The following is a 21294-nucleotide window of genomic DNA, read 5'->3' on the forward strand; positions in this document are numbered from 1 at the left end:
ACTTGATTGCACACTTTTTACAAAAGTTGGGACCACATTGAACTTCTAAAAAAAGGTAGGACCGAATTAAACATTGACCCCCTTTCGAGGGACCAAAAGAGGTATTAAACCTTAATTGTTTGTCCACCTGATCTTAAATGTTAATTCCAATTCTTATATTTGATAAAAATATTCATGTATTTTATTTGAATGATACTTTATTGATGAATTGTAGTTGAGGTCATCGTCCTATAGTTATGATATTTTAAGTAAAGTGAATGACTTTGAACCTAAAACCTAGTGGCCATGGAATGAGAAAAACGCATGAACTCTTTTAATAAATTTATAGAGAATTCATTTCTTACAAGATTGTTATTAGACGCATTAATTGAATGAAATTGAATTCATGTTACGCTCACAATAGATTTCGTGTTAAAATATATTTTAAATTTTATAATCTATTTCGATCTTCTTTTTTATATTTAGTTCAGCTTGTTATATTGTGAGTGGAAAGTATTGCCAGTTAATTGAAAATTACTTTACATATAATCTTTAAATTAATTATTACAAAATTAATATATTTTAATGGTATAATTTTATATTTTATATTAGATGATTGCATAAAAAATTAAATGTGTGAATATGTTATAATAAAAGTAGGAAATTTCAACAAATAATTAATATGGCTATGTTAATTAAAAATTTAGAGTAACATAATGGTTAGTTGGTGTCCATAAACTAAGGGCTAATTAGTGATTCATGGTACATATTGTAGAGTATGCACTAAAGCAATATGTGAAGAAACTTATGGTTTAGCTTATTGTGGTATTGTTTACCGTGATACCATCTACTTCTCAATTACAGCTTAAGCCAAAGATAGTTAATCATGATAATATTTGTATTATGATAATATTTGTATTGTGAATAATTTTTTTTATTAAGAATCTTGATGTTTCTATTAGTGGTATGTTATTGGAATATGATTTCTTGGTTGGTTTGTCTTCTAAGACAGTTCCTAGTTCTTTAATGTTTAAAAAGAACTTATTTTGAAAATGAATTGGAATTAGCTTTTAAATAAGTTAGTTTGATTCGTGAGAGAATATTATAATACTAAAAATAATTATAAGTCAATTTAAACTACATTGAAACTTAGTAGAGGTAGGCAAAAAAAAAGTTAATAAAAACTTCTAAAAAGTAAGTATTTAGTATTTTATATCATTAAGTATTTTTGTCATTAAGATATTTATCATTAACAAACAATCTCAAAATAACCTTTAATAAGTATTTATTTAACTTTTAATAACCATCCATGTATTTATTTAACTTTTTAATAATAAGTATATTTTATCTATATATAGAATGTATTTTTGTCATGAATTTAGTATAATCTTTCATATTTTTTAATAAATTCTTCAGTGACAACGATGTTTAACACAAGCTTTACTGAGAATTAATTTAATTTGACATAGATACAAATATAAGAAATAGTTTTTTTAGAAAAAATGTTTTCTTCCTTTATTTAGAATAGGTTTAATGTCTCGGTAGGTCCCTATTTTCGGCGTGAATCTCAAATAGGTCCCTTTTCTTTTCGACTTCTCAATTGGATTCTTTTTTGTGTAAAATTGTAGCAATTAGGGGTCTGCCGTCAAATTGAACAAACGACCGTTTAAGTTTGGGTTTGGTGGCATGATGACTGTACTGATTAATCACACGTGACATTAAAACGAGTATGAATTGATTTTCTTATTAAAAAATGGATTGCAAAGATGTTAAATCATGTAATTTAAGGACAAACTGGGAAAAAAAATTATGTGCAGCAGCCCTGCAACTGAGAAATCAAAATCAGATTGGGGAAAAAAATTGGACTCCAAATTAGGGTCCGTGGGAGAGAAAAAGAAACCCCAATAATTCCCATTTTCAAGCCCTTCAAAGAAATTTCCAAATCCAATTTCATAACCTAACCCCAAAATTGCAACAGTTGAATTCCAAATCATTTTACAATCTGCAGAAAGGGAATCAAAAACCACCACCCCCAATTCGCGGGCCACACGCGAGAACAGAGAACTCAAAAACCCGAAATGAAAACCCTTGCCACGAAACGCAGAAACCCTCGTAACCGTAGAGGCATCGCCGTCGCGAGTGATGAACGTTGCGTGTGATCCGCCGGTTTCGCATCCTCCTCCCTGCAACCAGAACTAAACCAGAAAAAGAAAACGGAAGAAACTCCCTCCCTTACGACGTGAATCAGCGCAAGAAAAGAGGGAAAGGGAAAAAGAAGAAGAATGTCCAACGCGTTGTCACAAACCACCACAAAAGCCGCTTGGTCGCGCCATCTCCACACCGTCACCGCGCTATCACTGCCGGAGTCATCTCTCGTTCCTGCGATACCCAGCCATACCCCGGAGTAAGAGAAAGGAAGAAATCTCTCTACGTTGCGGTTAAAGCAAAGGAATAGAAAAAGAAAGCGCTTCCAACGTTGAAATTCTTGATTCAAGCAAAAGAAACAAACGTCCAGAACCCTGAAACTCACCTTCCCCAATTTGATTTCGATTTTGGAATTGCACAGGAGAATAGGCTTTTGGCACTTTGATTTTCCAACTTTGTCCTTACTTAAATTATATTTCCACTGTGTACATTTAATTTTTTAATTCAAAAATTAAAAAAATATAATTGACACACGTTTTTAATGCCACGTAAATTAAAACTACACAGTCAGCATGCCACGTAATACTCTCCTTAACGGCGTTTGATCAATTTAACGGCAAGCCTTTGTTTGATTCAATTTTACAAAAATAAGGATCCAATTGAGACGCCGAATAAGTCTGAGACCTATTTGAGATTCTGAACGAAAATAGGGACCTACCGAGACATTAAACCTTTAGAATATATTGGTAGTAATTGGGTGTCCTACTATGAGAGTATAAACTTAGTAGTTCATGTTTAAATTGAAAGTGATAGTTATGACAAAAATGAAATGTCATTGATGATACACATCATTACATATATTATTGTTGCACAATTAGTTTATTAGTCGTGGAGTTACTTAGTTACCATAAAAGTTGTTTGTGAATGTCATATTTGAAGTCTTTGAAGACCTTGAGCTCATTCAAGTATGATATTCCCCAATGATGAAGATAAAGCACTTACTTTTAAAAAATAAAATATATTTTACTTCAACTTTTACCTCGTTTAATCCAAATAAATGCTCATATTTTTCACGTGTATAATTTGAAGTTCAGATAAGAAATTAAGACATGAAGTCCCAGATCCAACCAATCCTCGTCCGGATAGCCAAATATAAGAATTCTTCCACAGATATTTTGTTACATTCACTTATCTACATACTATATATATTTATATATTTCTTATAATAATTACTTTATAATCTATCTTTTGACATTATTTGTAACATCCCAAAAATACAGTGTAAATGATTACATATAATAATATTACAGCTAAGTTCTTACAAAAGATAGGACGTACGGTTAAGGCCGAAGGACCTTACAAAAAGACTAGAAAATTAAAAACCGAACGTCCTAAGTAATTCTGACCGAACGGTTTACAAAAGCCTATACCGAACGGTCAAAACGAAAGCAAAGGGAAAAGGTGATCGAGTGTTCACCTTATTATCAGACTACTATTGACCGAACGGTTCTACAGCTCAGTCTTAACTTCTAACTCTACTAAGTTATCTTCCTCCAGCGCCTCTTCCAATGCTTCTTCCAACAACTCTTCTCCTTTTGCTCTCACCCACAGGGTGATCATCGCAATGACAAAGACGAACGAACGGGAATACATGACAAGACAGGAAATAGGGTAAGCTTATGTAATTTAATTCAGGTATAAACATACATTTCACACAATCAAACACACAAGATCAATTTCATCATACGTTTCATACAAAGCCTAATACTAGACTGACCGTCCGGACTGTATGAAATCTGTGTAGCTACAGACGTTCGTGCACCCGGGTGATGTAGTAACTGGGATACCCTCAACAGCTGTCACCCGAGGTTAGTCCTATCTGTCCAAATTAACCATAAGGACTGGGACCTCCTGTCGTTCCCACACATGACTTACCCTCCTCTACGTGAGGACGAGTAATCACGGAACATCAGGATAAGTCGTCAGCTTAGCATGCCCACATTCATACTTTACCAAATCCAATATACATTCATGAGTCATTCCTCCCCGGAACGCTCGTCCATAATCCAAAACATTTCATCCATATCATATTCTCTTCATCTTTCATTATCAATCATCTCAATTTCATTTTCATTATCAATCATCTCAATTTCATCTTTCATTATCAATCATCTCAATTTCATCTTTCATTATCAATCATCTCAATTTCATCTTTCATTATCAATCATCTCAATTTCATCTTTCATTATCAATCATTTCAATTTCATCTTTGTACAATTAAGGACACAGATACAGAACGTTCAATCCTAACTCAGAACAAGAACGAACACTTGGAACGAGACAGAGAGGTCTCCAGTTCCAAAATAGATTAAGACCGAGAGGGTTACTGTCGGTTTAAGAAAGAAACCGAGTACAACTATATATATCACAAGAACGACTAGAACAAACGTTACTTACAAAGTGAGCCAATTAGATGAATTGACTCTTGAGAGCCCCAACCGAACGCTGAAAAGACCATGCCAAGTATTAAGACTCTAGGCCAGAACCAATCGATACAGACACTTCAAGACATTCCAATAATAATACTTAGAAGAATTCACATGAAGAAACCGAACGCTGATAAATACTTAGTTTATTTGAATTTACATCAAGAAATCCGAATGCCAGTCAATGACGGAGCACGGTAAAGAGAAAAACTCTATTGAAGTTGGACGAACGCTATTTTCATCAAAATAGATTATAAAAGAAACAAATATGAGCGCTTGGTGTAAGACCGAGTACTACTCAATACGAGCGCTTGGTGTGAGACCGAGCACTACTCAGTACGAGCGCTTGGTGTAAGACCGAGCACTATATATATATATATATATATATATATATACACACACACACACACTTAAGTTTATAACCGAACATCAATAACCAACTGTGCTTGGCCGAAGGCTCATGCACAATATTTCGAAGTAAAGACGCTCGTTCTCAAATAGGATTCTTCCCAAATGAAAGAATCCAATTCTAACCAAGTTTACTATGAAAATCGAACGGTCAAGGACCGTCCAGTTACGAACGTACACTCTCATAGGGGAATTTCATACTTAGAAGTCATTTCTCTCAATTCAATTTCTCAACATTTATCTACGTAAGTTCATACATCCATATCATATAAATTTCATATATTTCATACATCAGAACATAGCACAATCATATTTCATTTCCAATCATCAAATCAACGAACGTTCATGCAGCATAGTAAACATACAAATTAAATTAAATAAGCTTCTCTTACCTCTGAGCATGAACGAACGTTCCTAGAGACAGAATACGGTTCGCCTGACTACAATTTCCTTCTACCCTCAACGCTCAACAACTCTTCAAACCAAAATCAAACAACAGAGCAAAATGGTTCAGAATGAGACTATGAACTCATGCAACCAGAACTTGGTTTGCATGTGCCAGAGAACGAACGGCTAAGGACAAGAAGAACTTACCAGTTCAGAATTCGAAACCGATCGGTTCAAACTGAAGCCCTTGACGTCGGAAATGCTTCTACGGTGCCTGAATGATGATCGGAGAAGAGAAAGGGTGAGATTTGGTAGAGAGAATGGAGAGGTTTTTAGAGAGAAGAAGGAGAAATGAAAATTTTCAGAGTTTGAGGAAGAAGGTGCATGCAGAGAGTGGCTTGGATTTCTGAAACTCAAAGTTTTCCTTCCAACGTCAAAACGAGCGTCCGCTCATCTGTCGACACCTGCCTTCCACTATCTGATTTCCGGATCCTCTTTGCTTGACACCTGGCGTTCGTCGTCTGAATGTCGAGCCTCCCTCTTGACACGTGAACTTCACTAAAACGAATCCTGAGTGCGTTTTAAATTGGCTATGACATTATTACTCATTAATTAATTGTGTAACTTTTTACATAAATTGTATATATTTGTTTAATTAAAAAAATCAGTTTATTTAAAAAATATATTTGTTTTAAGATATCTATATAAACTCAATCCTAGCCGCATCAGAATGGGAACAACAGCACTTTCACGTGTTCAAACGAGTTACCTAGTCAATCGAGTCAACTCACCACCACCAGCAATGGCTGAATCCACCACCATTCAGAAATTTATTATGCAAATAAATTACCTATTAAAATACAATAATAAATTAAAGTAATTTTTCTAATCAAATTTAAAAATTACAAATAAAAAAAAAACACAACTTGCTCGTAGTCCCGGACAGTTAAGATAAGGAAGTTAATGCATGACGTGGCCTAACCAACCACCCTCGTCTCAACCGTCGGAGATAAGAATTCTACCTATTAGATATTTATATATATATTTATAATGAATATTCATAATTAAATTTAGTTAAAATATATTCCCCTCTTGTTTAGTTCTACCATGGAACAAACAATAAGCTTATATATTTATGTAATTAAAAAAAGTCAGTTTATTTTATTTAATGTTTGATTTAAAATATTTACATAAACACAACCCTATCCGTATGAGAATATCAACGGGAAAGTAGTTCAAAAAATCTTCTCATTGCTGCCACTTCTTAACTTGCTCGTTTCACTCTCCGACTCACCGTGCCAACCGAGTCAACTCACCACCACAAGCAATGGCAGCACCCACCAAACCAACCATTCCATGGAAGCTCCGCGTAATGACATCTCTGCTTTCTCTCCTTCTCAAAGCCTCCCGCCGCTCTAACGGCACCGTCAACCGCCGTCTCTTCAACCTCTTCGACCCCCAGCTCCCTCCTAATCCAAACCCTATCGACGGCGTCACCACCTCCGACGTCACTGTCGATGCCACACGCAACCTCTGGTTTCGCCTCTTCTCCCCCACCACTTCCGCCTCTGCCGCCACCCTTCCTGTCGTCGTCTTCTTCCACGGCGGCGGCTTCGCGTTCCTCTCCCCGGCCTCAACCAGGTACGACGCTTTCTGCCGCTCCCTGTGCCGCTCCATCAACGCAGTCATCATCTCCGTTAACTACCGCCTAGCCCCCGAACACCGTTACCCTTCCCAAAACGACGATGGTTTCGACGTCGTTAAATACCTCGACGAAAACGGCGCCACTTTGGGTAACGTTGGTAAGTGCTTTTTAGCGGGTGATAGTTCGGGCGGGAACACAGCGCACCACGTGGCAATTCGGGTTTGCAAAGAGAGGCTCCGATTCGTGAGAGTAATCGGGTTGGTTTCGATTGAACCGTTTTTTGGAGGGCAAGAGCGAGTCGAATCAGAGATCCGAATCACGCAAGACCCGTTGGTTTCGTTGGATGCAACCGATTGGTATTGGAAGGCCTTTTTGCCCAACGGGTCGGACCGTGACCACGAAGTGGTTAATGTGAGTGGACCAAATGCGGTGGATATTTCCGGTTTGAACTATCCAAAGACGCTTTTGGTTGTGGCGGGTTTTGACCCATTAAAGGATTGGCAAAGAAGATATTCTGAATGGTTAAGAAAATCCGGTAAGGATGTTGAAATAATTGAATACCCGAAAATGATCCATGGGTTTCACTTGTTTCCATTTTTACCCGACGTTTCTGAGTTTCTTTCTCATGTTAACCATTTCATTGTCAAACAAGTAGCTGGTAGTTAGAGTTCTGTCACGTTTGATGCTGTAATATTATAATTATAATAAGAAAGATTTTATTTTCTTGTAATATTATGATTTTAGTGTGAAAGAAAAAAGATATTTTGCATGTGTATGAAATAAAAAGACAAAAATTGGATAGACTTATGAAATGGACATTGTGGTCGGATAATTACATTATATAGTTTATAGAACATGTATACTGTAGTGATATGCATTAAATGATTATAGGTAATTGTCATAAAGATTGTTAAATATACATTCGTATATTGTAGAATACAAATGTCTTGGACAGATTTTAATAACTCTAATTAAATAAGTAATAAGAACTTCATAAATAAATGCATAATGATGATAATAAGCATGCAGAGAAGTACCATAAAATAAATATTTTGTTAGTAATATACTAAAATGAAAAATTAAATCAGTTAATAAAGTAACTTTGGTTTGCACATCATGTTAAATTTGTTAATGTTTAAATAGGTTCTTCTTTATTTACTTTTCATTTTTTTTATTATTGGTTGACAAATATTCATTTTAAATTAAATAGTAATTGTTTTTCCGACAAAATGAAATTGCAATTACGTGACTCTAATAATAAAAATAAAGTAAACTATAATAGCCATTTTAGTAATGATGGAAAAATGGTCTATCCATTAATTTACCAAAATTTGATATTAGTTACAATGTTTTGCCACCTCTATTCCTAATGCACTTGTTTATTAATTTTGTTTCCAATGAAATGTTTTTATATAAAATTGGTATTATACAGCAAAGGTTGTAATAATATATATAATAGGATATTATTTTTATGACCTTTTTAAAGAACTATTAGGAAAATAATTAACTTTTTAAATAATTTGACATTATTTTATACATAAAAAAAATTGATTGAAAATCTTGGATCTAATTTTATAAAATTGTTGAACTATATGGAGAATCGTAATATAATTTATGCTTGATCACAATTTTATTGCTGAAAAATCCTGTGAGGATCAATAAATTTTATAAAATTCAAAATTTACTTAATAAATTTTGCATTATCTTTCAAATAATAAATAGGTATTAATTGGTAACTAAATAAGTACTGATTAAACGTGGAATGTGAATAGAAGCATAATTTGACATGTTAATTAATTGCATGTTATGGTAATAGAAATTTTTTAACACGAAATGCTACTAAAGATGGTTGTGTATAAAGTATATTATTCATTTAATACTAAACCCATTTTGATATAAAAATTTGTAAACTTAATAAGTTTTATTTGTGATATTTTGTAAGTACAGGAAAAAAATTATGATTGAATCTTCCTGCAACGCAGGATACGATTAAAAGAAGACTAAGTTCCAAATTATTTAATAAAAATAAAATCAACAAAACTTGTAATTTTTCATGAAGTACAGCTAATAATAGAACCATGTTAAAAATATAATATTTGAGATAGTATTGGAAGGACACATTTTCGTTAAAAAAATATTCATTTATTAGTCCAAACCTACTCAAAGTAAAATATATTATTTCTAGCAAGTTCAAAAATAAAATTCACAAGAATTGGTCAATTGTCAGACACATACACCGCCATGTAATTCCAAGCCATTTTTTTCATAAACAGCAAAAACATATACTCATCAAGAAAATCCAAGTTGTCAAAATGATCTCTTCGTAGCATTATCCATTCGATTCCTTAGTGGAAAACAAAGAAATTATCAATGCATATCACTGCATACAAGGGCTAATTGTTTCTCAAACCCTGAATGATGCTTTGCAAATATCTCGACAAATTTATTAACAAACCCTGAAAGAATGCAAGGACCATCTTCTATGTGGAGTTCTTACTGTTCACTGCTTCCTTGAGCTTCCTCCCTAATGCAAATGCCAGAGGAGGAGGCACAGCATTACCAATCTGTCTGTGCTTGTGAATGATATTGCCAGAAAATTTATAGTTATCTGGAAATCCCTGCACATTCATAATAGATATGCTTAGCTATTTAGCTTATACCAAATCAGGAGATGCATGCTTATTTCTCTGGCAAAGATCATAAGGACTACAGTTTTGTAATTAGCTATTAAGGTCATTAGCTAATCATAGAAACTAATTTGTTGGACATTTCTATTAAACTTGACAAGAATTATCTGTAACAATTCAAAACTAACAGATTTCAGTTTGTTAGGATTCCATTTCTTATCAAACCAAGAGTTATCAACTTACTTGAGATCGAGCACACTCACGAACAGTAAGAATCCTATCTTGGTCAGGGTGGAAGCACATTCCAACCTTCCCCATTGGTTGAGGGTCTGTAATGGAAGTTGGGAAATTCCCTTGCCAATCCAGCCTACCAAATAGTCCCTTCCATTGATTGTGCCGCTTAGCCGTGTTGGGCAAGCACCATGGTATCAAATCAACAACTTGTCCATTAGACAATGTTACCTGCATTTCATAAGGTTTCACAGATTAGATAGGTCACAAATTTTTTGCTATGTTAAAAGTTCACAAGAATTTAGATCCACCTTTTCCTCCGGAAGATCACGCCAATCAGCACCTGGCCTCTTGGGAATTTTCTGGCATCGAATCAAGTTCAATTCGTTCATCTCCTTAGAAATATGATCAGTCAAGACAATCATCTCACCACGAATCCTCTTTTGAAACCATGATACAGGGTCATTTTGATACTGCACAACATAAAAAACAGGCAAATAGTGAGTGAAAAATTTAAGAATGCAAAAGTAAGTGACATGTATCTTTCCTATTTTACATACCTCCATGTTTCCTTTTGAGGCTCCATTGCCCACTGATGGGAGATCACCAATGGTATCTTTAACAGTTATTGCACGTAATGGAGCACCGTTTGCAGTACTACGGACAGCAGCATAATGAACATTTTCAGACAACGGGATCTTCAACTCGGGTGCCGAAAATACATGCATTGGTTCTGGCCACTCTGGAAGAACATCATCAGGACAGGCTGCCCATATGAATGCCCTTTTTCTTGATTGGGAAACCCCAAATGCTCCAGCCTCAAGGATACCAAACCTCACCTTTTGGACAAGTAAATCATACTTTTATTAGTTCATTGAAGTTCTATTTATCAACGGAATGCATTACTAAAGGTAGAAAGTTGCAGTAATTTTACCTGATAACCCATCTCAAGAAGTGAAGCCAAGGTTAAACGGAATGTCTGTCCTTTATTGAAAGACACAAAGTTCCTCACATTCTCCAACAAGAAATATCTTGGTCGGAAATAATCAGCAAAGGATAAGAAAGCTAATATCATCTCACACTGGACTTTACTCCAACTGCTCTGGTTAAACCTATTCATCCCAGAAAAACCCTGAAGCAAAAGCAACACATTGTTGAACAATTACCCAATAATATATTCGTCAGCAAAATATATATATAAAAAAAAGTCAACAGCTAGAGATACCTGGCATGGAGGACCCCCATTAATGAAATCAACTTGTCCAGGCATTGGTAAACTACTGCTCTCACTCTCATCAAGCTTTGCAGCCAACTCTGCAGCCTCAGTAGTTGAGATACAATCATCTATGTCCCCGCACTTCTCCATTACAGCCCTGCATTCCAAAAAATCAACCAAGTCACTTGAACAGATTGCACACCTTTCAACATTTAGGCCTGGAATAGTTAACTAAACGGGATTATTTACCTAAGAATAACATTGCAATTGTTAATGAACACCAAGGCATCAGGATGATTAGCTTTAAATGCATCACCAGCAGGCTCTTCATACTCGATAGCCCATTTAGTTGATGAAACACCTGAACCAATTTAAGCAATAAAATACGTTATATTATGCATTGGTAGCAGATACAATATGGTCTTCTTCTTGCTATAATAACGTAGTTAAGATTACCCGACTGCTCCAACCCCTCTGATAAACCACCACAACCTGCAAAAATGTCCAAGGTTGCTAAACGTTTTTCATTTAATGTTTTTCCCTCCTTAGAAGACTCTGAATCGTCATCTCCCTCTTTACATTTTCCTTTTCTCTTTCTAGCTGCAGCATCTGAGGTTTGTCCAGTTGAATATTTTACTTTTATGTGAGCTGGCAACTGTCAAGTAATTGGAAAAAAAATAATAGTTAATTATCGAAAATCATAACTTGTCACAGCTGCACCCAAATGTAAAATTGATGTCATGACGAATAATGATGATGATGATAGTCTATCTTAAGCTAAACTAAAACCTTTTATTTCAATCACAATATAACGACAGATAGAGAATTTATATAAAGCATTTACAATGACTTAAAACTTTTGGATTGCATTTTAATCTGCACAACAATCCATAAAGCAATCATTGCTACCCAATAGTAAATCGTAGACTCTATATCATAAAATATCAACATATTGGAAGATTAATCCACTGGATTAACAAGCACATTGCCTGCTTGTATATTAGGTACAAATACACAATACCTTTTTCAGTGACCCAGTGGCAGGATCATACAAGAGCTCACAGAAAAATACATTTTGGAACATTCCAGGGGCACTTTGTTCAGGAATATCACTCTTCTTTCTGACTTCACATTTCCCTTCTATGGAATCTACTGAGATTATATGTGTTTCATCACTGTAATACACCTAGAATATAAATATGAAATACAAGTCAGTATAAAAAATTATACATGAGATACACAAAGTAGAACTAATACTAAAAATAGAGCAATATGCACAAATAGCAGTTAACTTATCACAGCCAGGTGAAGCATGGATGACTTAGAAAAATAATATTATAAAATTCACATAATCATGCTATGTAACACTTGTAGCTTATACCTCTTGTATATCAGAGCAGTATGCCTTCTCATTTGATACATCTTCTGGTCGAAAGAACCTCCTGACTTTGACTTGTGTAGATTTTATTTCAGGATGTTTTATTTCCATTTTAACAACAATCTCAAGCACTTGACACACAACATAAGCTTTCAAACCCACGTTCCTTCCACTCTTATGAGTTCCTTGCTCGATCTTTTCCTCAAATTCAAAGGGACTTACATAAACAAAATCATCAAGGGAATACTCGGTTCCTTTAAATAGGAAACCAGACTTGGAGGAATTTACATTGAAAATATTCTTTGCCTTTTCATAGTCATGTATTTTGCAAGAGGAGCAAATACCAGACCCTTGACCCAAAGTATCAAATGGAAGGCTAAAGAAAGCACCTCTTTCAGGCCAGTACAGGCTTTTACAATAATATTCAGTGGGTAGTCCTTTCTTCTTCCTTTCTTCTGCTCTAGCCCTGTCAACTCTATCTGTAATTATATTATCCTTTCGATGCTGATGCCCCCAAGGCCTTTTTTGAATATTTACAGCAACTGTCCGCTTAACATCCTGCAGTCCCAGATCCCTACAATCATTAGTCAAAAACACCTCTCTCTCATTAGCAGCATTGCCAATAACAGTATGACAACCATGCTGCATCATCCTACCATGAAACATTTTTCTTCCATTCTTTGACTCAAACATATACTCAACACAATATATGTCTGGAAATTCATCTGTTTCATCAACTTCCACTAACACGAACTTTCCTACAGAAATAACTTCCCCATTAATGATTGCCTGCTTATAAACAGGATATCCAGAAGTAGTCTTCCCTTCAGGTTTTCCTTCCCACGTTATTTTGGCATCACCCGAAAATTTATTGGTTTGCTTCGAATGTGAATTCTTCTTTGAGGTTCCCTCCAAAAGCATTGGCTCCTCTTCATTGTCGTCCTCTTCATTTTCTTCCTGTTCCTCCAATTCATCATCTTCCTTTAACTCGCTGACAGGCCCCTCCTTTGAATCTTCTGGCAAGTGGTTCGAGTAGTAGTCTCCCCATATCCTATTGATTAGTTTTGTGGTTGTTGCTTCCATGGCTTTCCTCTTGGAAACAATAGGACCCACTGCTGCTCTAGGATTCAAATTAGGCTCACTACGTGGCAAAACTTTCTTTTTCTTCACCAACCATTTCGTATGGTGCCGTTCTTCCATTTTGTTTGAAAGACCGGTCACAAATGGAGACTTTCTGATCTTAACATCAGGAAATTCTGCAAAAAGTTGCAGAATAATCTGTCCGTGGACAACAACATATCTCTCAACAGCCAATGGATCAGAAGAAATGTAAGAAACATGTTTCTGATTAAACTCAGATACTTTTTTTATGATATCTCCAAAGGAAAGTCGTGATACTCGGGTCTGGTCCTGCAGTAAGGTAATAATGGCTATAGCAAGCCTTGCAGTTTTCAACACTGTCTCATACCAAGGAGCATACTGCCTTGCTGGTTTGCCAAGTCTGTACCTGAAAGGAGTGACGTATGAATGAGTTTGGTTGTCATTTACATACTAATTGTATTTATTTTGAACAAGATTATTATTAGATGAAGTTATATACAGTATTCACATATGTTTCATTCATAAGTTATGACAAGATCATCCAAACAGTTTTTTTGACACAATTTGGTTACAATTGTATTGGCAGTTTGCTATCCAGGTACTCAAATGGATTTTATAATAATACTTCATTGGAAACCTAAACAATAGCATTACTTTTAGAAAAGAGGCATCATACCAGGCCAAATCTGTTCGGATGGATATGAAAATCATCGATGATCCAAATTCTATCATCCATTCCTTTATGGCACTCAGATAAATTGGCATTCCATCCGCAGCCTGTGCTTCTGAACTGCTGGAGGAAGATTGGCCAGCGTCACTTTCAAGATGGAACCCACTTCCATCATCAGCAGTCATTACACCGGAGCCAAAGATGGCAACATCGATGTCTGAACAAGATTTCATAGGAAGAAGTTCCAAGGAAACCAACCTTGCATCTGAGTTGTATAAAGACCAATTATGAAGCATGCTTCGAGGAAGATCTTCAGTATCATAGACGTCATAGTCATTATCGAAAACTATAAACTCGTCTGTTTCTTGAAGGGAGGTTCTGTAAAATGCAGGGAGAGGATAATCATTGGCAATCTCATCTTCATTAATTTTTATATAGAATTTGTTTGAAGCAGAGCCTGATCTATTGTTTTTCTTCTGTTTCATCGATTTGAAATACTCTTCTTCCTGCAAGAGTCGTGCTAACTTTGCATCTTCATCCTCGTCATTTGGAGAATCTACAAAATCCATCTGATTCTTGTTTTCTTCCTCTTCAGCTCCTGAACCAATCCTTAAAGTCCCATTTGAGGGCACTACTTGCATAAGTGCATGGTTTGCTTGCTTCTTCGCCTCGTCCCTAAGAGCAATAAGAGCAGCGATATCTGCAAACATCATGTCATTTGATTTGGATGACATGTCCAAACCGATGAGTTGCTTATAAATGAACTCACCCTGAGATATAACAAAATCCTTTATAGATGCGGTTCCAGAAAAGGATTTGCTACCACTCATTGACCGTGCCATGCCAGCAAGTAGCTCATCGAGACTTATACTAGGGTCACCCCCCGAGGACTTTGCAAGTTTTTTATATACCTCGACACATGCGCGAGCCTTTTCAAAGAATTGATCATAAAACTTCTTGTAACTAGCAGCAGGTTTCTGACAGTCATAATCAGCAACATCAGTGGAAATCCATATCACTGGAGAACCATCTTCATATCCAGATATATCCCAAGATTCAATTCTACCAAATCCTTCACACTTAATGCCTTTTTCTTTCTTCTTGCCTGTGCTTGGTTCAAGCGGCAATATAACTCCAGTAATATATAAATCAGTCACCTCGAGCATTTCAAGATGCTGTCCTTTACCATTTTCATCATGAAGGATAAACTCTGTAATTCGTCTATTTGGGCGACCATCATCTTGTCCAGCAGTCAACCGGACAGCTACAATTTCTTCATCTACAATCTGATCCTTCTCTGTTTCAATGAGACAGGACTTATCCGATATTGAAAAGGATTTCTCTTTCAAATCTTTACACGCTGCGGCTCGTTTTGGCATTTTGCGTGAAGCTGGAGCTTGCTCCGGGCTCTCTGCCAAACTTCGTTTCTTTTGTTTGTTTGTAGACATTACTTCCCCTTCTCCGTTGGAAAGAGCAAAATCCTCTTTACTCTTGGTGTTCTTCACAACTATTTCAAACATATAAAAAAAACATAATCATAAGTTTACACAAAAATTAAGAAATATAGAGGCAATAACAAAAGACGATCTAAACAAGCTGTACATTATGAGAATCTTAACATAATCACTACATAGATGGCAGAACATGATCAAAATAAATAAATTTCTCTAATATGAAATCTATCCACAAAAATTACCAACATGGCCGAAGGTCAAATCTCCCCACAGAACCATGATAAAGTCAAAAGATAGAATGTTGACAAACAAAAAAAAAAAACCCTAAAAATCGTAAATAGATATCTGAACAAAAAACAAAAATCAATTATGAACTCACATAGCACTTAAAATTTCATGATATGATAAACAACAGTTCCTTCTGAACAGTGACGAGAAAACAAAAATGATATCTGAAACAGTTTTTAAACATGGTAATGGAGAAAGGGGAAAATCAATAGTGAAATCAATAATACACAAAAAAGAAAACGCATGCAAATAACAAAGATGGCACCCAGGACAGTAGTAGCCAACAGGACACAGAACCAAAGATGGTTAAATGAAATCAAACAGAACAGCAAGACAAACAATAATATGGTTAAGACCTGGTTCTGAGGAATCCAGAAGAGAAGCACAACCCATATCTTGAATCCTGTTTTTTTTTTTTTCAAATGGTTTGTTTTGAAACACTCACTGAGTTTGTGAGAAATCTAATTAGGTTTTTTCAATGTGACTTTCCATTTCATAGTATTGCTTTTGGCGGGGATGCAAATATTGGAAGGGAGGGTTTTTTGGCGCCCATGAACCCTCAAACTACTGAAACCTTAGAAAAAAACAAATGAAAAATATCGAATCTGTTTTAAATTTTCATTTTGTCATCATAAAAATTACATGATAACATAGTTTTTAAGTTTTTATCATGATTTTTATAATAATTATTTTTTTTATAAATAATAGTTTGTTCGTAAATTTTCACTTTTCATCAACTTAGATTTTTTTTTTTTAACATAAAAAAATCATTAAAAAAGTTATAAATTGGTCACTGCATGTTTATAAATTAACCATAATAAATTATATATAACAAATATTACTATAATTAACCATTAATATTTTTTAAATATTATAAAATTTAAAGCATCTATTTTTTAAATATTATAATGTTATTTTATTTAGTTTGGCTTTGATTTCAACTTTTAATTACTTTTATATTATGAATCTATTTAAATCAAATCTAAGAATAAAATGAAAATTATAATTATAAAAAATTGTTTTTGCAATTTTTTAATTTTTTTTATTTTCAATTAAATTGGTTTAGTTTTAAATATTTGTAATTTTATTGTATTTGTTTTTATACTCAAGGTATATCATTAATACATATTTATTTAAATATAGTATCAAAACCGACCAAATTACATATATAAAAAGGAATTGACATTGTTAAAAGAATTATTATATAAAAAAATTGACATTATCACAAGCCTTCACACTTTTTAAAAAAAAAAGAAACACAGATAGACCTACTTTTGCTTACCTACTGTTACTTATCTCATTGAATATGTAAAGGACTAATGAACAACAAATTAATAGACAAACAGATCGGATTTTTATGGACTGAAGGATTAAAAAATATGTCTTTAACTTGTTTTTATTCAATTAGATTAGCAATCTCACCGGATCTAACCCACTTTAAAGACTCATGGTTAAACTTTTGGTAATAATTTCACGCTCAAATTAGTAAAAAGTAAAAGAATCACAGAAAAATAAGTAAATAAAAAAAAGAATAAGAAGATTGAGTAAGTATAATTAAAATAAAAAAGTACAATTAGAAAAACAAATAGCAATCTTTTAATTTTTTTATTATTAAATTGGTTTAGTTTTAATTATGTATACTTTTATTATATTTGTTTATAAATTTAAAGTGTATCATTAATGTGCACTTATTCAAACAGGTCGACAAAACTTACCGAAATACATGTATAAAAAATAAATAACAATGCTAAATGCAACACAACTCAATAGAAACCATAATACGAACCTCTAGGTGTGGTTGCTTTCTTCTTTTGCTTTGCCTTGCCTCGTCCTAAAAAAAAAAAGATAGTATGAAATTCAAGCTATGTGAACAAGATGGTGAGAGAGATTCAAGTTGACTATCTCGCAAAGTTTTCACTCTAGCGATTCGTAAGCATTCACTTAAAAAGATAGAAATACAAACAAACATGTTTATTTTTACTTATTTTTACTTGCTTTGTTAGATGTGTAATGGGTTATCGAATTAACTCGTTCTGTCTTATGTGTTACCCAATAAGTTCACAAGCTAAATAGACCGAGTGATTACAAGTTCAAAAGCATGACATAGGTTATTTTTATTCAAATAAGTTAAAAGAATGATTATTTTGATTTAACTCATTTGATTTAAAGATGATTAATATAAAAATACATATATTCTTTAATTAAAATAAATAATTCTTTTATTATTATTTGGCTGCACCAGAAAAATATGTCAAAACAGCTGTAATAAATTTCAATTACTTTTTAATGTTATAAAAAACATTTAAAAAATATATATAAAGTGTGATGATTTAACCAGATTATAAAGTAACTTTCATTATTAATTTTCAATTCCTTTACATTTAAGAAACATTTCATCCAGCATACACTAATATTTTATTTATTTGAAATCAATCCAAAGCTAAAATAACTAATATTGTTTCATATTCAACACGAAGTGATAATTGAAAAAAAAATCCTACTCGTAAAAACTAGTTTTGCATTTTTTTTTTTAAGATTCATAATTTGTAATTATTAAAATCCAGAGTTAAAAACTAATTTGTTAGTTGTATTTATTGGTTTATTATATATTTTTGAAATAAAAATATTATTACAACTGGTTAATATCACATTACAAACATGAATAAAACCAAATTTAAACTGAAAGCATGGTTATCGGGCAATGAAAAAAAAAATGTGATAGTTTTAAGAAGTTGAGTTTGTATCTTCAATAAGTCATGGTCAAGTTGTTAGTAATAATCCGACAATAGAAAAATTTTCACACTCAAAGTTAGAAAAAAAAAAGTAAAAGAAACATAAAAAAAATTTAAATAAAAAAGGAATAAGAACATCGAGTCAGTATATGAAAAGATATTTCAAATAAAAAAAAGTATAATTATAAAAAACGTGTTTTTGTAATCTTTTGTTTTTTTATTCTTTTTGAGTGAAATTGGTTTCATTTTAAACATTCATAGTTTTATGGTGTTTGTACATACGTTTATAGTGTATTATTAATGTATATTAATTTAAATGGGGTGTCAAAATTAACATATTACATTTACACAAAAGAACACATAATATTAAATGAAAAATAATTCAATAAAAATCAGAATACGAACCTGAAGGTGTCATTATTATACTCTGTTATTTTGCTGAGTCCTAAAAAGATGAAGTAGGTGAAATGAGAATCAAACCACGAGAAAGATATGGTAAGAGTTATTCAAATTCATAATCTTTTATAAGACTTTACACTCTCTTAAAAGAACATGAACACAGACATACCTACTTTTGCTTACCTACTTTTACTTTATTACATGCGTAACAAACCAGTAGGTTGACTGGTCTGTCCTATACGTGATACGTGACCTGACAGATTATTAAAAAGACAGGAACACAGACTGACCTACTTTTGCTCACCTACTTTTGCATAACTTCTTTTATTTTATTAAATGTGTAACGTACCAGTAAGTTGATGGGTCTTACCCTACATGTGACCTGACAGGTTATTATGGGTTGGCACGTTTAAAGTATGTCATAAATTGTCTTTATTCAATCAAAGACAAGAATACAGACAGACCTACTTTTATTTACCTGCTTTTAATTTATTAAATGTATAACAGACTGGTAAGTTGGCTGGTCCTCCTGCCCTACATGTGACCTGACATGCTATTAAAAAAACGGGCCAAGTTATTATGGTTTGACAGGTTTAAAGTATGTCGTAACTTGTCCTGTCTTTATTCAATTAGGTTAAAAGAGACTCAAATCACTTTATTTAAATGTCTTTAATATAAAAATACATATTTTATTAAATTAATTTCTTAACTTTGTCAAAATAAAATAAATAAATCATTTTCATTAGACTATAGTGAGTAAAATACCAGAAAAAGTTATGTAAAAACATTCTTAATAAATCTTAAATATTTTTAATGTTATTAAAAAAATTTAAAAATATCTATTAATAAATTTAAAATAATTTTAATGTTGTTAAAAAAACATTTAAAAAATATCTATAAAGTTTCATCATTTAACCATGCTATAAAGTAGCTTTAATTATTAATTTTCAATTCCTTTGCATTTAAGAAACATTTCATCCAGCATACTCTAATATTTTATTTATTTGAAATCGATCCAAAGCTAAAATAACTAGTATTATTTTATATTCAAGACTGTCACTGTAGTGATAATTGCAAAAGAAATTCGCAAAAACTAGTTTTGCATTTTTTTTAAGATTCATAATTTGTGATTATTAAAATTTAGAGTTAAAAACTAATTTGTTAGATGTATTTATTGGTTTCTTATATTTTTTTTAAATAAAAATATTTTTAAAACTGGTTAATATATGTCTGCACATCACAAAAACCAAATTTAAACTGTTCAAACTCTCGTATTGGAAGCATGGTTCTCGCGCAATGAAAAAAAAATTGTGATAATTTTATGAAGTTGAGTTTGTATCTTCAATGATTCATGGTCAAGTTGTTAGTAATAATCAGACAGTAGAAAAATTTTCACGCTCATCTTTGTAAAAGAAGAGTAAAAGAATAGAATAAAAAAGGAATAGGAAGATCGAGTAAGTATATAAAAAGATATTTAAAATAAAAAATATAATTATAAAAAATTGATTTTGTAATCTTTCATTTTGTTTCTTTTTGAATTAATCTGATTTAATTATAAATATTTACTTTCAAAGTATATTATTAATGTATACTTATTTAAACAGACGTCAAAACTTACCAAATGCAGAAAATAATGGACAATGTTAAATGCAAGATAAATTAATGAATATTATAATACATACATGTAGGTGCACTGATATTCTTTTTTGCTTTACTCTGTTCTATAAAGACGAAGTAGGTGAAATGAGATTCAAACTATGAAAGGAAGATAGGGAGAGATATTCAAGTTCACAGTGTATTATTAACGTATACATTAATAATACATTCAAAGTGTATTATTAATGTATACTTATTTAAATGGGATGTCAAAACTTACCAAATTTGAGTATGTTAAATGCAAAACAAATCAATGAAAATCAGAATAGGAACCTGTGTAGGTGTCACAGCTATGCTCTTTGCTTTGCTCTGTCTAAAAAAATGAGGTGGGTGAGATGAGATTCAAACTATGAGAGGAAAATGGATAGAGAGATTCAAGTTCACACTCTTGTAGAGTTCACACTCTGGCGGCGCCTTTATAAGCTTTCACATTCACTTATAAAGGCAGGAACACAGAGAGACCTACTTTTACTTACCTACTTTTCCTTTCTT

The 21294-nt window shown here is 33.0% G+C and overlaps 1 protein-coding gene and 1 pseudogene across 2 annotated transcripts; one reads left to right on the plus strand and one right to left on the minus strand.

The window, feature by feature from the left end:
- The first annotated feature begins 6541 nt into the window (after positions 1–6541).
- LOC124846833 (putative carboxylesterase 18 pseudogene) lies at positions 6542–7819 on the plus strand (annotated as a pseudogene).
- A 1475-nt stretch (positions 7820–9294) lies between these two features.
- LOC124836718 (DNA (cytosine-5)-methyltransferase 1-like) lies at positions 9295–20868 on the minus strand. 2 transcript variants are annotated; one of them, XM_088113271.1, is made up of 14 exons: positions 20829–20868; positions 19153–19192; positions 17802–17846; positions 14280–15780; positions 12506–14009; positions 12146–12310; positions 11581–11779; positions 11374–11485; positions 11134–11281; positions 10843–11040; positions 10469–10747; positions 10220–10381; positions 9921–10139; positions 9295–9668 (listed from the first exon to the last, which is right to left on the minus strand). In XM_088113271.1, the coding sequence occupies exons 2-14, from the start codon at positions 19163–19165 to the stop codon at positions 9531–9533; spliced, it is 4683 nt and encodes a 1560-aa protein (XP_087969397.1). In that variant the 5' UTR covers positions 19166–19192; positions 20829–20868; the 3' UTR covers positions 9295–9530. The 2 variants fall into 2 exon arrangements, with proteins under 2 accessions (XP_087969397.1, XP_047167848.2); XM_047311892.2 differs by lacking the exons at positions 17802–17846; positions 19153–19192; positions 20829–20868 and adding an exon at positions 16372–16423.
- Between the last annotated feature and the right edge of the window lie 426 nt (positions 20869–21294).

Source organism: Vigna umbellata, chromosome 4 (genome assembly GCF_029865625.1).
Source record: "Vigna umbellata cultivar VRB3 chromosome 4, Vumbellata_1.0, whole genome shotgun sequence".
Taxonomy (NCBI): Eukaryota; Viridiplantae; Streptophyta; class Magnoliopsida; order Fabales; family Fabaceae; genus Vigna; species Vigna umbellata.